Source organism: Loxodonta africana, chromosome 4 (genome assembly GCF_030014295.1).
Source record: "Loxodonta africana isolate mLoxAfr1 chromosome 4, mLoxAfr1.hap2, whole genome shotgun sequence".
Taxonomy (NCBI): domain Eukaryota; kingdom Metazoa; phylum Chordata; class Mammalia; order Proboscidea; family Elephantidae; genus Loxodonta; species Loxodonta africana.
The window spans coordinates 142,005,336-142,024,678 of NC_087345.1; the positions used below are offsets into that span (position 1 = coordinate 142,005,336).

Here is a 19,343-nt window from a genome sequence, read left to right on the forward strand (position 1 = left end):
TGGTAATAACGATGACCGCTACATAGATATAGCATGCTCTGTGCCAGGCACCCTTTTCGAGAATTGTACATACATTCGTTTAATCCTTAGAACAAGCCATGGAGATGGCTATTTATTCGTGTTTTTACAGATGGAGAAACCGAGGCACTGACAGACGGTTTGCCCAGTTTTAAGTTGCGGAGCTGAGATTTGAACCCAGGCAGGCTAGATCCAGCATCCATGCTCTTAACCACTGCATCATCATACTGCCTTGAAAAATATCACGGAATAAGTTTTCAGTGTTTTACCTAAAGCGTAGTTCTTCCCATCCTTGTGTTCCTTGGACACATACCTGCCTTTAGGAAGAGGAATAGTGAGATCTGGTGGGCTGGGTAGTGGATCTTGAAGCAAAAATACCACTTAAGAGTAAACTTCAAACTGGGAGAGAGAGAGATGAAAAGAACACTTTGTGTAATTAAAGCTTATTTCTAGGATAGCTGTCTAGCATATGTTGTATATAATTTCTCAGTTCACGATGGAGAATGAAGATGTGAACATTTATGAAGTACGAAAATTCCACATTAAATTTGTGGTAGGCCTAGAACTCAAATTTACTTCCAGTGTTTCTGTTGGGGAAAGGCCTACTTTGTGAATACCAGCACTATTAGAATTTTCTAGTACTGGTTTCAAATGATGTCTGGACTTCAGAGCTTTAAAAGAGTCCCAGTAGTGAAACCATGGGTAAGTCTGCTAGTTGACATGTTTTATGTTAACTGAATAATGAAAAGTGCGGATTTTAATTTGCATTGCACAACTCATACCTTTGTTCTTCAAAGCCGGCTTCACAGGTATCCTTGGATCCTAATAGATATTTAAAGGTCTTTATGAATCCTTACTCTTGTTCTCAATATGATAGCATAATCTCTGTGTGGCATGTTTTGAAAACATGCCTAGGAAACAACTCTGTCCCTAGAAAAGATTCTAAGAAGTCTGTGTTCATGGGTTGATTGGGTAGTGAGATATGGAATTCTGAGGTTGTGATTAAGAATTTGCGTCTAGTGTAATAATTTGATTGAATTTTCTTTTTTAGTTTCATGCTGTATACAGTGTTTTCAAGATATCCAGACAAGATGAATATGTTCATTCAACAAATATCGATTGAGTCCCCACTGTATGCAAGTACCGAGAACAGAGTGGGAAACAGCCCAGCTCCTGTAGAGCTTATATTCTGATGGAGTGGAAATCAGGGACCCTAGCTTTCCTGAGTGTCGATGAGGCCCTAGTCCCCACTGTGTGAATTTCAAAGCTTCCCAGTCTAGCCAGCAATTCTAGTGACAACCGTAGCTTCCTGCCATATTTCACACGTGTCTACGCGTAGTCCATAAGCCATAAATTATCTCACATCCTCTTACTGATCTGACGAGAACAACATATGAAGAGGGAGGCAAGAGCGTCTCTGTTGTTTGGCAGGCTTTTGGAGTAGCTTAGAGGGCCATGAAATGGAGCATCTAAGGACCCCTTTCAGGGACTCTTTTAAAAATTTCTAGCTGTGGCTTGAGTGGCCCCACATGCACCTCAGCGTTGCCTTTCCTCATCTGGCTACTTATCTTGTTGCTTTCATTACCATCTCCATCAGTATTGCCATTATCAGCTGCCAGTTTATTTTGTTCTCCATTTTTCTTGCAGCAGAGCCTTTGCCTGGGCTTGAGGAGAAACCACCAAGTGTTGGTGCTTCAGAGGAGGTGTACCTCAAACAACTACCTCACCCTGCACCTCCCCTGCAGACTGATTGTACCAGGCAGAGCTCACCCCAAGAAAGGGAGACAGAGGCCCCCGAGCTCAAAAGCGACTCCTCAGAATCTGGAGACAACTGCAAAGCAACCAAGGGAAAGAATACCTGGCCCTCAGATAGCAGCTACAGCAGCCCAGCTGCCCAAGGATGTATGAGAGACCTTTCCACTGTGGCAGAGAGAGGGGCTCTACCCGAAAATGGAGTGATCAGTGAAGCATCCCCTTGTGGATCAGAGGGGAAGAGCCTTGGTGCTAGTGGTTCAGAAAAGCCACTCTGCCCCAGAGGCAAAATACTGCAGGAAACCATGCTGTGTACAGGACAGAACGCAACTACACCTCCCAGTGCAGATCCCAATTTGATGGGAGGCCCTGTAAGCCAGTTTTCTCCCCTGTACATGCCAGGCCTGGAGTATCCAAATTCAGCTGCGCATTACCACGTCAGTCCAGGCCTGCAGGGTTTGGGCCCTGTGATGGGAGGGAAATCCTCAGTATCACACCCTCAGCATTTCCCCCCTAGGGGCTTTCAATCTAATAGCCCTCATTCTGGCATCTTTCCCCGATATCGCCCCCACCAAGGAATGACGTATTCCTACCAGCCACCACCTCAGCCTTCCTATCATCACTATCAGCGAACTCCTTATTACACGTGTCCACAGGGCTTTTCTGACTGGCAAAGACCTCTCCATCCCCAGGGAAGCCCAAGTGGGCCCCCATTTACTCAGCCTCCCCCACCAAGGCCTATCTTCTCAGATAAGAATGCCATGGCTAGCCTGCAAGGCTGTGAGACACTGAATGCTGCCTTAACTTCCCCAACCCGAATGGATGCAGTGGCTACTAAGGTTGTCCCAACTGACGGGCAGAATCCTGGTCCAGAGGAAGAGAAGCTGGATGAATCTATGGAGAGGCCAGAGAGTCCCAAAGAGTTTTTAGACCTGGACAACCATAATGCAGCTACGAAGCGACAGAGTTCGTTGTCAGCCAGCGAATATCTTTATGGAACTCCTCCTCCATCTCTGAGTTCAGGGATGGGTTTTTGTTCATCTGCTTTCCCACCCCGTGGTGTGATGCTACAAACAGGGCCTCCTTACACACCTCAGCAGCCAACCAGTCACTTCCAACCCAGGGCTTATTCTTCCCCTGTGGCTGCTCACCCACCTCACCATCCAGTGGCTGCTCAGCCTAATGGCCTCCCTCAGGAGGGCCCCATCTACCACTGCCAAGAAGAAGGCATGGGTCACTTTCAAGCTGTAATGATGGAACAAATTGGCACTGGAAGTGGGATAAGGGGACCTTTCCAGGAAATGTACAGACCATCAGGGTAAGATTGTGTTGTTTTTGTTTGTTTCTGAAAAAAGAATGTTAATTCTAAAAAGAAAAATGGACTTAGGAATGAAGAGAAACTTCGGTGGTCTGAGACCAAGAAAAGCACATGAATCATTAACATTGGAGACTTGGTGGAAATTACTGTGGCTTAAAGCCACACTTTATCTTTGGCTATTTTTTTTTTTCTCATTAAAAGGAATTGGCATTTAGGTGACTATTTAGGTTTTGATATTGGAAACTTGTTAACCACAGTTGGACAGCCGTTGGCAGAGGCAGAATTTCAACACTCTGACCGTGACGAAAGAGGCCTCTCAAACTCTGGAGGAGCGGAGAGAAGAGATTATGTGTGCTTTTAAAGTGTTACTCTGTTGCTCTCATCTCTTCCCCAGCTTTGAATAAAAATGTCAGGTTTATCCAGAATTGGAACAAATCGAGTATTAACCCGTGAGAACTCTTACATAGTGATCCTTTCAAGACCCAGTGAGGTGATCTGCAATCCAGAAAGTTTTCAAATTAATAATATGTAAAACATGGTTAGATGGAGCTGCTTATATTAAAGTTATAAAGCCTAATCATGAAGCCAGTACCACCCAACTTAAAAACCAGTGTGTTCCTCCCCTGTGTCATCCCCGTTGTCTCACAGCCTCACCCTTCCCAACACGCTGTTTAGTAACGCTCTGCCATATTTGCTTTATACCTTCATCCCCAAATACTTCAGGACATCCTTCTACACAATCTCAAAACCATCATCGTTCCCGAGGAGAATAGTGTTAATAGTATCTAATCTAGGGACCAGATTTAAATTTCCCAATTTGTCCCCAGAACGTCTTCTATGTTTCTCTGTTTTGCTTTATTTTTTATGACCCCAGGTCCAGTGCAGGGCAACACTTACACGTTTGACAGCTATGGCTGTCTAATGTACAATAATCCTCTTGTCATTTTTGTTGTTGTTGTTTTATTTTGCTTTGTTTTTTAAAGCGTCCAGGCTGGTCCTCATGTAGTTTTCCCAGGTTCTGGATTTGTTTCATTGTCTACTGATGTTTAGAGTCAGATTAAGCACTTTTGTCAGAAATACTAAGTAGGTGATGTTATGTACCTTTTTATTGCATCAGACCAGGAGCACATAATATCAGTTTGTGCCATTATTAAAGTGTCTTTTTATTCTTAGTAGTTAATACACCTTTGTTAATTCTTAACCATTCCTTTCTTCTGGTTATAGAATGCAGATGCATCCTGTCCACTCACAGCCCTCGTTCCCGAAGACCCCAGCATCAGCAGCATCGCAGGAAGAGCTGCCACCACAGAAACCCCCGACACTTCCTCTGGATCAGGTAAGCGTTATAAAATATTGGAGTTTTCCTTATTACTCCAGGTGGTTTGGAAATGAGTGTATGACCACATTGTTGTTCTGTAAAAATCTTTAAATGTATTCTGTCCATACAGGAACCTTTCCTGAAAAGGGCTTGATGTCCTGCAGGCAGCCAGGTATAAAGGGCCACCGGGACCCTATGCTCCCAGCTGGTTCTACAGAGAAAAAGCAAGAGAAGAGGACTTGGAAGTAGCTTCTGTGCTGTTTCCACGTGTTCCTTCTTCCTGTTCTTATATGGAATCCAGGTTTTGTAGGGCTACGTAAACCTCTTTTTTTTTTTTATTTTCCAAGCTGGCTGTTAACATTTCCTTTGATAGAATTCTTTGTCTATTTTATTCATTCCACTATTTTATTTGGAGGGGACTAGTTAGTCAAGTTTTAGAAGAATAGTAGCTACCTTTGAGTGCTGCTTCTGTGCCAGGCACTGTGCTCATGTCTTATCGAATCCTTTTCTCAACCCACATGATGTAATTGTCATCATCATCATCGTTATTCCCTAACGGGCAAGAAGTTTTACAGATACTAAGTGATGGGTCTGGGGTTTACATCGAGAGGTCAAGGACTTTAGAGCCCACCCTCTGGAAGTAAATCATGACTCATGAAACAAAGTCAAGCCCTAAAAAGATGCTCAATATCATTATCCATTAGGAAAATGTAAATCAAAACCATGAGATACTGCTTCACACCCACTAAGATGGCTACTATTTTTAAAAAGGAAAATGACAAATATTGACAAGGATGTGGAAAAATTAGAATTTTTGTCCACTGCCAGTGGGAATGTAAAATGGTGAAGCATACCGTAAACCCACTGCCGTCGAGTCGATTCCGACTCATAGCGACCCTTATGACTCAGCAGTTCCACTCCTAGGTATATGCCCAAATAGTTTGAAAGCAAGAATTCAAGCAGATACTTGTATACCAGTGTTTGTTGGAGCATTATTAAAAATAGCCAAGGAGGCGGGGCCAAGATGGCGGACTAGGTGGACGCTACTGCGGATCCCTCTTGCAACAAAGACTCGGAAAAACAAGTGACTCGATCACATACATAACAATCTACAAACCCTGAACAACAAACACAGATTTAGAGACGGAGAACGAACAAATACGGGGAGGCAGCGATTGTTTTCAAAGCCTGGAGCCAGTGTACCAGTCAGCAGATTTTCTGGAAAAACTAGTTTCCCAGTGATGGCTTGGAGACAGCAGTCCATATCAAACCACATAAAGAAGCAGACCATGACAGCTTCTCCAACCCCCCAAACAAAAGAATCAAAATCTTTCCCAAATGAAGATACAATCCAGGAATTATCAGATACAGAATATAAATAACTATTTTACAGAATGCTTCCAGACATCACAAATGAAATAAGGCAAACTGCAGAAAAAGCCAAGGAACACACTGATAAAACTGTTGAAGAACTCAAAAAGATTATTCAAGAACATAGTGGAAAAAGTAATAAGTTGCAAGAATCCATAGAGAGACAGCATTCAGAAATCCAAAAGATTAACAATAAAATTACAGAATTAGACAACGCAGTAGGAAGTCAGAGAAGCAGACTCGAGCAATTAGAATGTAGACGGGGACATCTGGAGGACCAGGGAATCAACACAACATAGCTGAAAAAAAATCAGATAAAAGAATTAAAAAAAATGAAGAAACCCTAAGAATCATGTGGGACTCTATCAAGAAGGATAACTTGCGAGTGATTGGAGTCCCAGAACAGGCAGGGGGGACAGAAAACACAGAGAAAATAGTTGAAGAATTCCTGACACAAAACTTCCCTGACATCGTGAAAGACGAAAGGATATCTATCCAAGATGCTCATCGAACCCCATTTAAGATTGATCCAAAAAGAAAAACACCAAGAAATATTATCATCAAACTTGGCAAAACCAAAGATAAACAGAAAATTTTAAAAGTAGCCAGGGAGAAAAGAAAGGTTTCCTTCAAGGGAGAATCAATAAGAATAAGTTCAGACTACTCAACAGAAACCATGCAGGCAAGAAGGGAGTGGGACGACATATACAGAGCACTGAAGGAGAAAAACTGCCAGCCAAGGATCATATATCCAGCAAAACTCTCTCTGAAATATGAAGGCGAAATTAAGATATTTACAGATAAACACAAGTTTAGAGAATTTGCAAAAACCAAACCAAAGCTACAGGAAATACTAAAGGATATTGTTTGGTCAGAAAACCAATAATATCAGATACAAGCACAATACAAGGTCACAAAACAGAACGTCCTGATATCAACTCAAATAGGGAAATCACAAAAACAAATTAAGATTAATTAAAATATATATATATATATATACTCATAACAGGGAATCACGGAAGTCAATAGGTAAAAGATCACAACAATCAAAAAGAGGGACTAAATACAGGAGGCATTGAACTGCCAGATGGAGAGTGATACAAGGCGATATAGAACGATACAAGTTAGCTTTTCACTTAGAAAAATAGGGGTAAATAATAAGGTAACCACAAAAAGGTATAACAACTCCATAACTCACGATAAAAGCCAAGAAAAACGTAACGACTCAACTAACATAAAGTCAAACACCACGAAAATGAGGATCTCACAATTTACTAAGAAAAACGTCTCAGCACAAAAAAGTATGTGGAAAAATGAAATTGCCAACAACACACATGAAAAGGCATCAAAATGGCAGCACTAAAAACTTATTTATTTATAATTACGCTGAATGTAAATGGACTAAATGCACCAATAAAGAGACAGAGAGTCTCGGACTGGATAAAGAAACACGATCCATCTATGTGCTGTCTACAAGAGACACACCTTAGACTTAGAGACACAAACAAACTAAAACTCAAAGGATGGAAAAAAATATATCAAGCAAACAATAAGCAAAAAAGAAGAGGAGTAGCAATATTAATTTCTGACAAAATAGACTTTAGACTTAAATCCACCACAAAGGATAAAGAAGGACACTATATAATGATAAAAGGGACAATTGATCAGGAAGACATAACCATATTAAATATTTATGCACCCAATGACAGGGCTGCAAGATACATAAATCAAATTTTAACAGAATTGAAAAGTGAGATAGACACCTCCACAATTATAGTAGGAGACTTCAACACACCACTTTCAGGGAGAAGGACAGGACATCCAGTAAGAAGCTCAATAGAGACACGGAAGACCTAATTACAACAATCAACCAACTTGACCTCATTGACTTATACAGAACTGTCCACCCAACTGCTGCAAAGTATACTATCTTTCTAGCGCACATGGAACATTCTCTAGAATAGACCACATATTAGGTCATAAAACAAACCTTTGCAGAGTCCAAAACATCGAAATATTACAAAGCATCTTCTCAGACCACAAGGCAATAAAACTAGAAATCAATAACAGAAAAACTAGGGAAAAGAAATCAAATACTTGGAAACTGAACAATACCCTCCTGAAAAAAGACTGGGTTATAGAAGACATCAAGGAGGGAATAAGGAAATTCATAGAATGCAACGAGAATGAAAATACTTCCTATCAAAACCTCTGGGACATAGCAAAAGCAGTGCTCAGAGGCCAATTTATATCGATAAATGCACACATACAAAAAGAAGAAAGAGCCAAAATCAGAGAACTGTCTCTACAACTTGAACAAATAGAAAGTGAGCAACAAAAGAACCCATCAGGCACCAGAAGAAAACAAATAATAAAAATTAGAGCTGAACTAAATGAAGTAGAGAACAGAAAAACAATTGAAAGAATTAACAAAGCCAAAAGCTGGTTCATTGAAAAAATTAACAAAATTGATAAACCATTGGCTAGACTGACTAAAGAAATACAGGAAAGGAACCAAATAACCTGAATAAGAAACGAGAAGGACCACATCACAACAGAACCAAATGAAATTAGAAGAATCATTTCAGATTACTATGAAAAATTGTACTCTAACAAATTTGAAAACCTAGAAGAAATGGATGAATTCCTGGAAAAACACTACCTACCTAAACTAACACATTCAGAAGTAGAACAACTAAATAGATCCATAACAAAAAAAGAGATTGAAACGGTAATCAAAAAACTTCCAACAAAAAAAAGCCCTGGCCCGGATGGCTTCACTGCAGAGTTCTACCAAACTTTCAGAGAAGAGTTAACACCACTACTACTGAAGGTATTTCAAAGCATAGAAAATGACGGAATACTACCCAACTCATTCTATGAAGCCACCATCTCCCTGATACCAAAACCAGGTAAAGACATTACAAAAAAAGAAAATTATAGACCTATATCCCTCATGATCATAGATGCAAAAATCCTCAACAAAATTCTAGCCAATAGAATCCAACAACACATCAAAAAAATAATTCAGCCTGATCAAGTGGGATTTATACCAGGTGTGCAAGGCTGGTTTAATATCAGAAAAACCATTAATGTAATCCATCACATAAATAAAACAAAAGATAAAAACCACATGATCTTATCAATTGATGCAGAAAAGGCATTTGACAAAGTCCAACACCCATTTATGATAAAAACTCTTAGCAAAATAGGAATTGAAGGAAAATTCCTCAACATAATAAAGGGCATCTATGCAAAGCCAACAGCCAATATCACTCTAAATGGAGAGAAGCTGAAAGTATTTCCCTTGAGAACGGGAACCAGACAAGGATGCCCTTTATCACCGCTCTTATTCAACATCGTACTTGAAGTCCTAGCCAGGGCAATTAGGCTAGATAAAGAAATAAAGGGTATCCAGATTGGCAAGGAGGAAGTAAAGTTATCACTATTTGCAGATGACATGATCTTATACACAGAAAACCCTAAGGAATCCTCCAGAAAACTACTGAAACTAATAGAAGAGTTTGGCAGAGTCTCAGGTTATAAAATAAACATACAAAAATCACTTGGATTCCTCTACATCAACAAAAAGAACACCGAAGAGGAAATAACCAAATCAATACCATTCACAGTAGCCCCCAAGAAGATAAGATACTTAGGAATAAATCTTACCAAGGATGTAAAAGACCTATACAAAGAAAACTACAAAGCTCTACTACAAGAAATTCAAAAGGACATACTTAAGTGGAAAAACATACCCTGCTCATGGATAGGAAGACTTAACATAGTAAAAATGTCTATTCTACCAAAAGCCATCTATACATTTAACGCACTTCCGATCCAAATTCTAATGTCATATTTTAAGGGGATAGAGAAACAAATCACCAATTTCATATGGAAGAGAAAGAAGCCCCGGATAAGCAAAGCATTACTGAAAAAGAAGAAGAAAGTGGGAGGCCTCACCTTACCTGACTTCAGAACCTATTATACAGCCACAGTAGTCAAAACAGCCTGGTACTGGTACAACAGGCATATAGACCAATGGAACAGAATTGAGAACCCACATATAAATCCATCCACGTATGAGCAGGTGATATTTGACAAAGGACCAGTGTCAGTTAATTGGGGAAAAGATAGTCTTTTTAACAAATGGTGTTGGCATAACTGGATATCCATTTGCAAAAGAATGAAACAGGACCCATACCTCACACCATGCACAAAAACTAACTCCAAGTGGATCAAAGACCTCAACATAAAGACTAAAACGATAAAGATCATGGAAGAAAAAATAGGGACAACCCTAGGAGCCCTAATACAGGGCATAAACAGAATACAAAACATTACCAAAAACGATGAAGAGAAACCCGATAACTGGGAGCTCCTAAAAATCAAACACTTATGCTCATCTAAAGACTTCACCAAAAGAGTAAAAAGACTACCTACAGACTGGGAAAGAATTTTCAGCTATGACATCTCCGACCAGCGCCTGATCTCTAAAATCTACATGATTCTGTCAAAACTCAACCACAAAAAGTCAAACAACCCAATCAAGAAGTGGGCAAAGGATATGAACACACATTTCACTAAAGAAGATATTCAGGCAGCCAACAGATACATGAGAAAATGCTCTCGATCATTAGCCATTAGAGAAATGCAAATTAAAACTACGATGAGATTCCATCTCACACCAACAAGGCTGGCATTAATCCAAAAAACACTAAATAATAAATGTTGGAGAGGCTGCGGAGAGATTGGAACTCTTATACACTGCTGGTGAGAATGTAAAATGGTACAGCCGCTTTGGAAATCTATCTGGCATTATCTTAAACAGTTAGAAATAAAACTACCATACAACCCAGAAATCCCACTCCTCGGAATATACCCTAGAGATACAAGAGCCTTCACACAAACAGATATATGCACACCCATGTTTATTGCAGCTCTGTTTACAATAGCAAAAAGCTCGAAGCAACCAAGATGTCCATCAACGGACGAATGGGTAAATAAATTGTGGTATATTCACACAATGGAATACTACGCACCGAAAAAGAACAGTGACGAATCTGTGAAACATTTCACAACATGAAGGAACCTGGAAGGCATTATGCTGAGCAAAATTAGTCAGAGGCAAAAGGACAAATATTGTATAAGACCACTATTATAAGATCTTGAGAAATAGTAAAAACTGAGAAGAACACATACTTTTGTGGTTACGAAGGGGGGAGGGAGGGAGGGAGAGGGGTTTTTTATTCATTAATCAGTAGATAAGAACTGCTTTGGGTGAAGGGAAAGACAACACTCAATACATGGAAGGTCAGCTTAGTTGGACTGGACCAAAAGCAAGGAAGTTTCCGGGATAAAATGAATGCTTCAAAGGTCAGCAGAGCAGGGGCGGGGGTCTGGGGAACATGGTTTGAGGGGACTTCTAAGTCAATTGGCAAAATAATTCTATTATGAAAACATTCTGCATCCCACTTTTAAATGTGGCATCTGGGGTCTTAAATGCTAACAAGCAGCCATCTAAGATGCATCAGTTGGTCTCAACCCACCTGGAGCAAAGGAAAATGAAGAACACCAAGGTCACATGACAACTAAGAGTCCAAGAGGCAGAAGGGGCCACATGAACTAGAGACCTACATCATCCTGAGACCAGAAGAACTAGTTGGTGCCCGGCCACAATTGATGACTGCCCTGACAGGGAGCACAACAGAGACCTCCTGAGGGAACAGGAGATCAGTGGGATGCAGACCCCAATTTCTCATAACAAGACCATACTTAATGGTCTGACTGAGACTAGAGGAATCCCGGCGGCCATGCTCCCCAGGCCTTCTGTTGGCACAGGACAGGAACCATCCCCGAAGACGACTCATCAGACATGAAAGGGACTGGTCAGCGGGTAGGAGAGAGATGCTGATGAAGAGTGAGCTAATTATATCAGGTGGACACTTGAGAGTGTGTTGGCAACTCTTGTCTGGAGGGGGGATGGGAGGATAGAGAGAGAGGAAAGCTGGCAAAATTGTCACGAAAGGAGAGACTGAAAGGGCTGACTCAATAGGGGGAGAGCAAGTGGGAGTATGGAGTAAGATGTATGTAAACTTATATGTGACAGACTGATCGGATTTGTAAACGTTCACTTGAGGCTTAATAAAAGTTAATAAAAAAAAAAATAGCCAAAAGGTATAAATAGTCTAAGTGTCCATCAACAGGTGAATGGATAAACAAAATGTAATACATGCATATGGTGGGATATTATTCAGTCATAAAAAGGAAGGAAGAACTAACACTTGTTACAATGTGGATGAACCTAGGAGAGCATTATGCTGGGTGAAAGAAATCACACACAAAGGCCACATTTTGTGTGATTATGTTTATATGAAATATCCAGAATAGGTAAAGTCATAGAGACAGAAGGCAGATTAGTGGTTGCCAGGGAAAGGGAAATGAGGAGTGACTGCTTAATGGATACGGGGCTTCCTTTTGGGATGATGAAAAGATTTTGAATCAGGTAGAGGTGATGGTTGTGCCACATTGTGAATATAATGTCACTGAATTGTACACTTAAAAATGTCGAAAATGGGAAATTTTAAGTTAGGTGTATTTTTTACCACAATAAAATTTAAAAACTTTAACAACAAAAAGCCGTTTTCTCAGATGTCCAGGAATGTGTACAGCTTTTTCCTCTTTGGTTTACTGAGTTTTTTTTTTTTTTTTTTAACAATTGTGTCTTGTTTCTCTCTCAGAGCTAGTCCAAGGAGGACTGTCCCCCAAGGAAATGGAAAGCTGCACATGAAGCCTAGAACGTGGAGAATTGGGGCAGCGATCCTCATGCAGCTCTGTTTCGGTCCCGGCACCCTCACAGCGCATCACTTCCTGCCATCCCAGAGCTGGAGCCGTTCACGGGGCCCCAGAAGCACACTCCTTAGATGATTGACACATAGCCTGCAGTGCTCCTGGGCCACGGTCCTCTTGCATCGTTGATGTAGACAGTCAAGACCAAGTGAACCTGAAATTAGTGATCTTTTTCAAGTCCTGAGACTCTCGTTCAGGGAAGAGAATTTTGGACTTGGGGAAGGGGGCATACTTAAGAATGGAGTGGTATTTTTAAACTTTCATGAGCAGCTAAACTCAGGTATATATTTGGGAAGGGAGAGGTAATTTACTACTCGTAGTATTAATGTGTTTGGAGCTGGGTCCAGTTTACGGAATTTTCCTGTTGCCTTTTAAAATAATTTTTGTTGTTGGTGGTGAATGTATTGTACATAAAGTGGGAAGGGTGGGTGGGGATGTGGAAGAATTGGGTGTCCCAACTGTGGTGGGCACACAGCACTGGAGTGATCCTTAACTGTTTACAATCATGTCACACTGAATACTTTCTGGGAGCTGGAGAAGAGGGTAGAAAAGGTTTTATCTTGTAATACCTCACTAACTTTCGTTAGTGACTGTCCGTCCTTTAAGAGCTGAAGGCCTTCCAGTCCAACTAAGAGAGTACAGTTAAACCTGTCCGCCTAACCATTAGTTTCTCAGTTTCAAGGCAGAGTGCTCTCACATGGCCTACAAGAAACTTCAACTCAAAAGACAGGCTGTTCTCTCACTCTGGTGGCCCCAGTCCTAGATTTGAGAAAGTGGTGCCCCTTTAAATCCTATCAGTCCTGATTTTGCCACCAGCCCTACCAAGTAGTTGTAAACGAGTATCAGGAATTGGGATCACTGGAGTGTTTCACTTTTTAGAAGGTTAAATGAATTGTCCTCTTCTGGTGGACCTGCCAGGACTGTGATCTAAAAAGCCTCACACAAAGCTTTCTGGCACAAATCACATTTTGTGGAAGTGACTACTCAGGTTTGTATATGTTAGTATCAATAAAGATATTGCACAGTTTTTTAATAGGAAAAAAATGTATTCTGTAGATTTACAGTTTGAATTTAGGAATATTTCCGTATATATAGTTTTTATTCATTTTAAGTGAATCATAGTCAAATCAGTCATGGTGATTTAAAATACCTATCCAGAACAAATCTTTGGAGATCATTTGTCATATCTGTGATAGGAAACACTTTTACAGTATTAAATTACTTTACTACAGTTTTAGAAGTAAATTACACTGGGTTTTCCTTGTTTAGCATTCATTATTTGATTTTTAGCTGAGATCCCACCAAAGTTAGGGCCCATACGTTTTGAATTTATGGCTATCCCACAAAGAACACTAAGGAAAATTTCCTGAAATTACAGCTCTTTGTAAAGAAAGGCATATTTTTAGGAGTGCTTTTGGGATAGTAGAAGAGCTTCCACAAAATAGTAATCTGTCCTAGCTTTTTATAAATTGAACTCTGGAGGGGCCGATAGAACCCTTCCTTCCAATCCCAGAGTCCTTGATGGAATGTGGAACTGTCGTGTTTAAAGTTTGCTAAATGTATGCTGTTGGTGGGAAAGTAAAAAAAAAAAAAATGCGGGACGTTCGTGTTATACAGGTGGAACCCAAGACACCAGCTCCAGTATAGTGGAGATCATACGAAGAAGTGATTGCTTATTAACCTGGTGGTGTGGCCTAGGGCTCAGGCAGGGTTGAGTTGAGAATACAGAGGCCTCTGAGGTGCAGTGCATAGAAATACTAATTTTTCACCAAGAGGGACTTTAATTTTAAATGTTTTCAAGTGGAATAAGTTTTGAGGCCATGTTCTCCATTTATCCTGATTCTTAGGAATCTAACCACTGCCATAATCTGGCCTAAGAGAGGGTCAGTGCTTCCCCTTCAGGAAGAACAGATCAGCAGATTTGTGGTAGACCTCAGTCTGCCCTTGAGCTAGTATAAGCTAATATGGTTGAAAGGTTACTACTTCTGTTTCTGTGTTTATGCAGAAGCAAGGAGGAGAACACCACCAGCTGGTCTTTATGGCTCGTTTGGGGCTGGTGAGGCCTGGTCCAGTCCCAGAGCAGTCTGCCACTGACAGCTCCTGTGTTCTTGTTAAAGCTGGTTTGAGTGAGAGGCCTGTGGCTCCTCCCTAACTAACCATGGTGCTAAAGCTGTCGGGGGGTGCAGTGGGTAGGTGTGGACTCTAAGCAATAGTTGGGCTCATTTGTACCCTTTTCTTCTGAGCTCATAGTATTCGAGTAGCCAGGTACACACACTGGTCCTGGTAACCCTTTCTCCTTGCTCTTCCAGCTCCCTCCCCAATTACTTGTTGCTAGAAAGAAGCTGTGAACAATATAGGAAGATACCAGTAACTTCCTTCGTCCTTGATCCCCCTTCTTGCTATGTAGAGAGGTGAGAAAATATTAAGGAAGAGCAATAGGAAGTTGAACTACTGTATTAAATTATTATAACACTGTGAACAAGAGCAACAGCAAAATTGTCGGCCTCTTTGCATCCCCCGTGGGAATTTGGTTGTGTGTTAACAGGTATCAGGCATCATCCCCTTGTCTAGTGTGTCCTGAGCTTTTACTGCTCTTTGAAGTACACACAGACCTGTTAGGAGTTGTCAGGCACTACAAGGTTGCAGAAACACTGGATCAGAAGCTGCTGGAAACCACTGAACCACGCATACCCACAGAGGATCTCTCTTCTCACCTCTTCTTCCTCTCCTAGCACTTCTCTTTCCAAGTGTCTTAAGCAGATGCAATGTCTTAAAGCAGATGCAGGCGAATTTGCCATCGTCTCCACTAGGGAAATGGTGATTAAGTGCTATGTTATAATTAGAAGTAGTGTGTAAGGGTGTCCTAAAAAGGTTTGCTCTCAGGCTAGAAGGCCATTTCACGCTGTAGGTCACTGTCGCTTGTCAGTGTGCTGGCTTGCAGTGGTTCCCAGAAGGGGTAATTAGAAATACCATCACATTTGATTAAACATTCATGGGTAACCTTTGTTAGAGTTGCTAATAAGCTCCAAACTGTTTTCTCCCAACCCATCCACTGCCATCCAGTTGATTCCAACTCTAGCAACCCTGTAGGACAGGGTAGAACTGCCCCATAGGGTTTCCAGGCCGTAAATCTTTACGGAAGCAGACTGCCACATCTTTTTCCTGTGGAGTGGCTGGTGGCTTTGAACTGCCGACCTTTTTGTTATCAGCCAAGTGCTTAACCTCTGCACCACCAGGGCTCCTTTTCCCCCAGCACCCGAAAGAAATAAAAGTAGGGCCTTTGGGAAGGTTGCTGTTTTGTTTTTCCCTCAGAATCTGTTCATTTTAAAAAGTGGCAGCAGCTTGGCTATAAAATGTATTACGATGGATACATGTGGAGAATAAGGACAAAATATGCAAGATTCTTTTTGTGTAGCTTTTACCACCCTACCCCTTAAAAATAAAATTAAGCCACTCCGTCTCTCCCGCATCAGATTGGCTTAGTTTTTCTGGTAGTGCACATGAATTGTGAGACTGCTCTCAAAAGGCAGAGTTTTTCTTGCCCATCTTTTGTGTATATCGAAAACCTAAAGAGCTATAGATTGTGCCTATTAGTTCAGTCAACCCTCAGCTTTAAGAGTAGGTTCTACCCTCACCCAGCCCTGAGGCCTTGAAAGTGCTTCTTGTAACTAACCATTTGATGTCATTATTATCTTTTTTATAGTAATTCCTACAGGAGTCAAGGAATATGCTAAATACCGTCCAAAACATAAAATCCCAGTGTTGCGGTCACTACAGATGTCAGCAGCACACATTTGATCCATACTACTTGGTTGAACTTTTTAATTTTTATGTTGTTAATGGAAGTTCAAATCTATAATATACTACTCTCGAGACCTAATTTGAAATTTCACAAGCATTCTTGGCCCAGCAGTCCCAAAGCAAGGGCAGTTACATAGCGTCAGAAACCTCGCATGTTTTCAGTGGTCCTCCACTTTCAAGGAAGTGAAAGAAAGGCTTAGGGGTTTCTAGCATTATGGTCCCCTTTGTGTCTGTTTGTTCACCCCCTGACCAGAGTCTTCATGGACCCCTCTCGCAGAAGCCATTTCTATTTATTAATGAGCTGTGTCCTTTGAAATCCTGTGAGGTTCTGGGGTTAAGTGTCTTTGCAGATAGCCCTCCTAGACAACAGTTTCAGCAACAATACTTGGAAGCATGGTTGTATGTGCAGAGGCTTCTATTCCTGGACCCACATCACTGTCCAATAACTAAGACTGTGAAAGGAACTGGCCAAGACTCCCTTTTTCCTTTTTCAGTGGGTTGGGCTCTTTCTGAACCATGCAGGCTTAGGCCAGTGGGTGTTGCCTTGCATTCCCTTTGAGAAAACAGAACTTGGGTGAACATTGCTGTATCCCATCTCCCAAGTTAAGCTGTGATACAAGCTTTGTCTCCAAGCTCCATGTTTTGTCATTCTAAGCTCTGTAGACCTTTGCTAAGCAGACATTTAGAGGGGCTGTCTCCTGGATTCAGCTTGAACTTTTTACTTAATCTCTTACTCTGCACCAGGGCACTGATATAACTCTTCTGTAGAAATAACTGATCAGCTGGTTAGCTGATTGATTGTCCTGCATGTGGTTTTGAAAGGGGTGGGGTGGGGTGGGAACAGGGGTGTGGGTGTTGAGTAAGTTATTGAAATGCTGAACCCCGTTCAGTGTGCTATACGTGACCCCTCCTCCTCCCCGTGGGGCTCGGGTACCTCACTGCTGCCTTCCACACAGCTCCTGGGAGCCCACGTCCGTCACCACCAGCCTGCGGCACACAGTGTCAGGGATTCTTTGATCCTGCTGCAGAAGCCGTGTGAACTTTCCTGGCCAGTACTGGAAAGGGGAATGCTATTTATTTTTATATTGTGTATGTTTTGTCGTGGTCTGCTGATTCCCTGTTTCACTGAGAGCGACACTTACCTCAATAGTTAGTTCGATATTGTGTGTTGGATAATTTTTTAAAAGAACTTTTTAAAAAGCTTTTTGATTCTTGGAGGTCTGTAGATTTATTTCCATATGAACTGGTTATTTTGTATAAAGTACATTCTTAAAATAGCAAGGTTCTAGTGTGTGTGTGTGGTGTGTGTGTCTACGTGTCACTTTTATCCTCGGGGCAAATGCTGTTCAGGCCAAAGGTTTGTAGTAGGCCACAGTGGCATCATCTGAGATGCCATCACTTCAACTCTGCTTCATCAGGAACCCTGGAAGGCCAGAGGTGTGTGTACCCGGCGGGGCAGAGTGGAGCAGTGTCTGGAGCCAGCTTTGAATCACAAGTGGCCGCAAGTGGGAACTAAAGCCTGAGGAACCCAGTGCTTTCCTGCCTGCCCGTTTTATTTTTTATTTCCAGTTCCGGGAGGATTTTTCTTATTGGGGTCAGGAGAGAATAGGTAGAAATTAACCATATTCTCATCAGTTAGGTATAGTCTAAACTAAGACATCAAAACTTCTGGCCTCTTTTATCCTTAAATAAGGAACCTTATTCAGTAAAAATCTCACAACGAATAGTACCACCAGTTTCTAAATCTGTTGTTCACTCAGATTTTGGGGGGTTAAGCAATGACAGATATTTTAGTTTTGACCCCCAATTGTGTGGTGTCAGATTATCCTCATAGTTATATTATTGGCTAATATATTTTGGAGACTTAATCTTTTCACTTTTAAATTTGTGTTCACTGTTTGGTAATTCTCCCATAAGAAACATTTCTCCGATAAAATATGTCAGTAGCATTTTCTAGTTCAGAAGTTGTATTTCCATATAATTTCCAAAACAGAAAAATCAACTTTAAAGCAAAAATCACTAGTAAGCCACAGATTTGACGTTATTGTGCTGGTCAGGTCATCTTAATTGCTTCTCTCGTTTTTGTTCTAGTGGGGTAGAGTGGCAGGGCACTTTGGTCTGTTTGTAACTTGAGTTTTTTGACTGGAACCCTTCCTGCTATGATGGGAATTCATCACCAAAGGCCAGAATTTTCTGACAGTTGACAGTTAATGAATGATAGGGTTTAAACTGTTTTTTAAAAAGAAACTTAGTATAGTTTAGGGTGTTCCCAGATTTCCCTCCTTGGGACCCCCCCACTCCCAATAAATAAACAGACAAGTTTAGGGCAAGATTTAGGAAAAAGAAAGGAAACCATAAATTGCTCGTGTGGATTAGTCTGAGAACCCTGGTGAACTTCCCATGATGACAATTAGAGACATCCAAATATGCTTCCCTAGTTAAAGATTAACCTCCTTTGTCAGTGAATCGATTCCTATTATTGGGAGGAAAATAACCCGTTTCCATCCAGTTGACTCCAGGCCATGACAGATCCTTGTGTGTGTGAGAGTAGAACTGTGCTCCATAGGGTTTTCACTGGCTGACTCTTTGGAAGTAATACGTAGCCAGGCCTGCCTCCGGAGGCACGTCTGGGTGGGTTCAAACTTCCGTTTGGTTAGCAGCTGAGCACATTAACCACTTGCACTACCCAGGGACTCCTTACGGGCAGGAAGGACATCTTAGTTTTATAAACCCTTTACGGGCTCAGTTTTGCCCTGATCGCTATTAACAGAATTGAGAAAAGAATCAAGATTTGCTGTTATGCAAGAGGTGCTTTTTGGAAGAAATGCCATTGGACCTTTCCCTTCCACGGCTGGATGTTAGGCCAGCTCAGCCACAGGGGAGAGGCAGTTTTGTGCAGCCTGTTCCTTGGACTGC

The 19,343-nt window shown here is 41.3% G+C and overlaps 1 protein-coding gene across 9 annotated transcripts in view; it reads left to right on the plus strand.

Annotated features, from left to right (window-relative positions):
- Nucleotides 1-17,642, plus strand: part of LOC104845975 (chromatin remodeling regulator CECR2) — a 172,668-nt gene extending 155,026 nt beyond the window's left edge. For 8 of the 9 annotated variants that reach the window (XM_064284793.1, XM_064284795.1, XM_064284794.1 and 5 more), the window contains 3 exons: nucleotides 1,666-3,088; nucleotides 4,313-4,424; nucleotides 12,518-17,642. In XM_064284793.1, the coding sequence (XP_064140863.1) occupies nucleotides 1,666-3,088; nucleotides 4,313-4,424; nucleotides 12,518-12,523 (1,541 nt within the window). In that variant the 3' untranslated portion in view covers nucleotides 12,524-17,642. The remainder of the gene's footprint in view (nucleotides 1-1,665; nucleotides 3,089-4,312; nucleotides 4,425-12,517) is intronic. The other variant, XM_064284796.1, reaches the window with a different exon arrangement.
- Nucleotides 17,643-19,343: the final 1,701 nt, after the last annotated feature.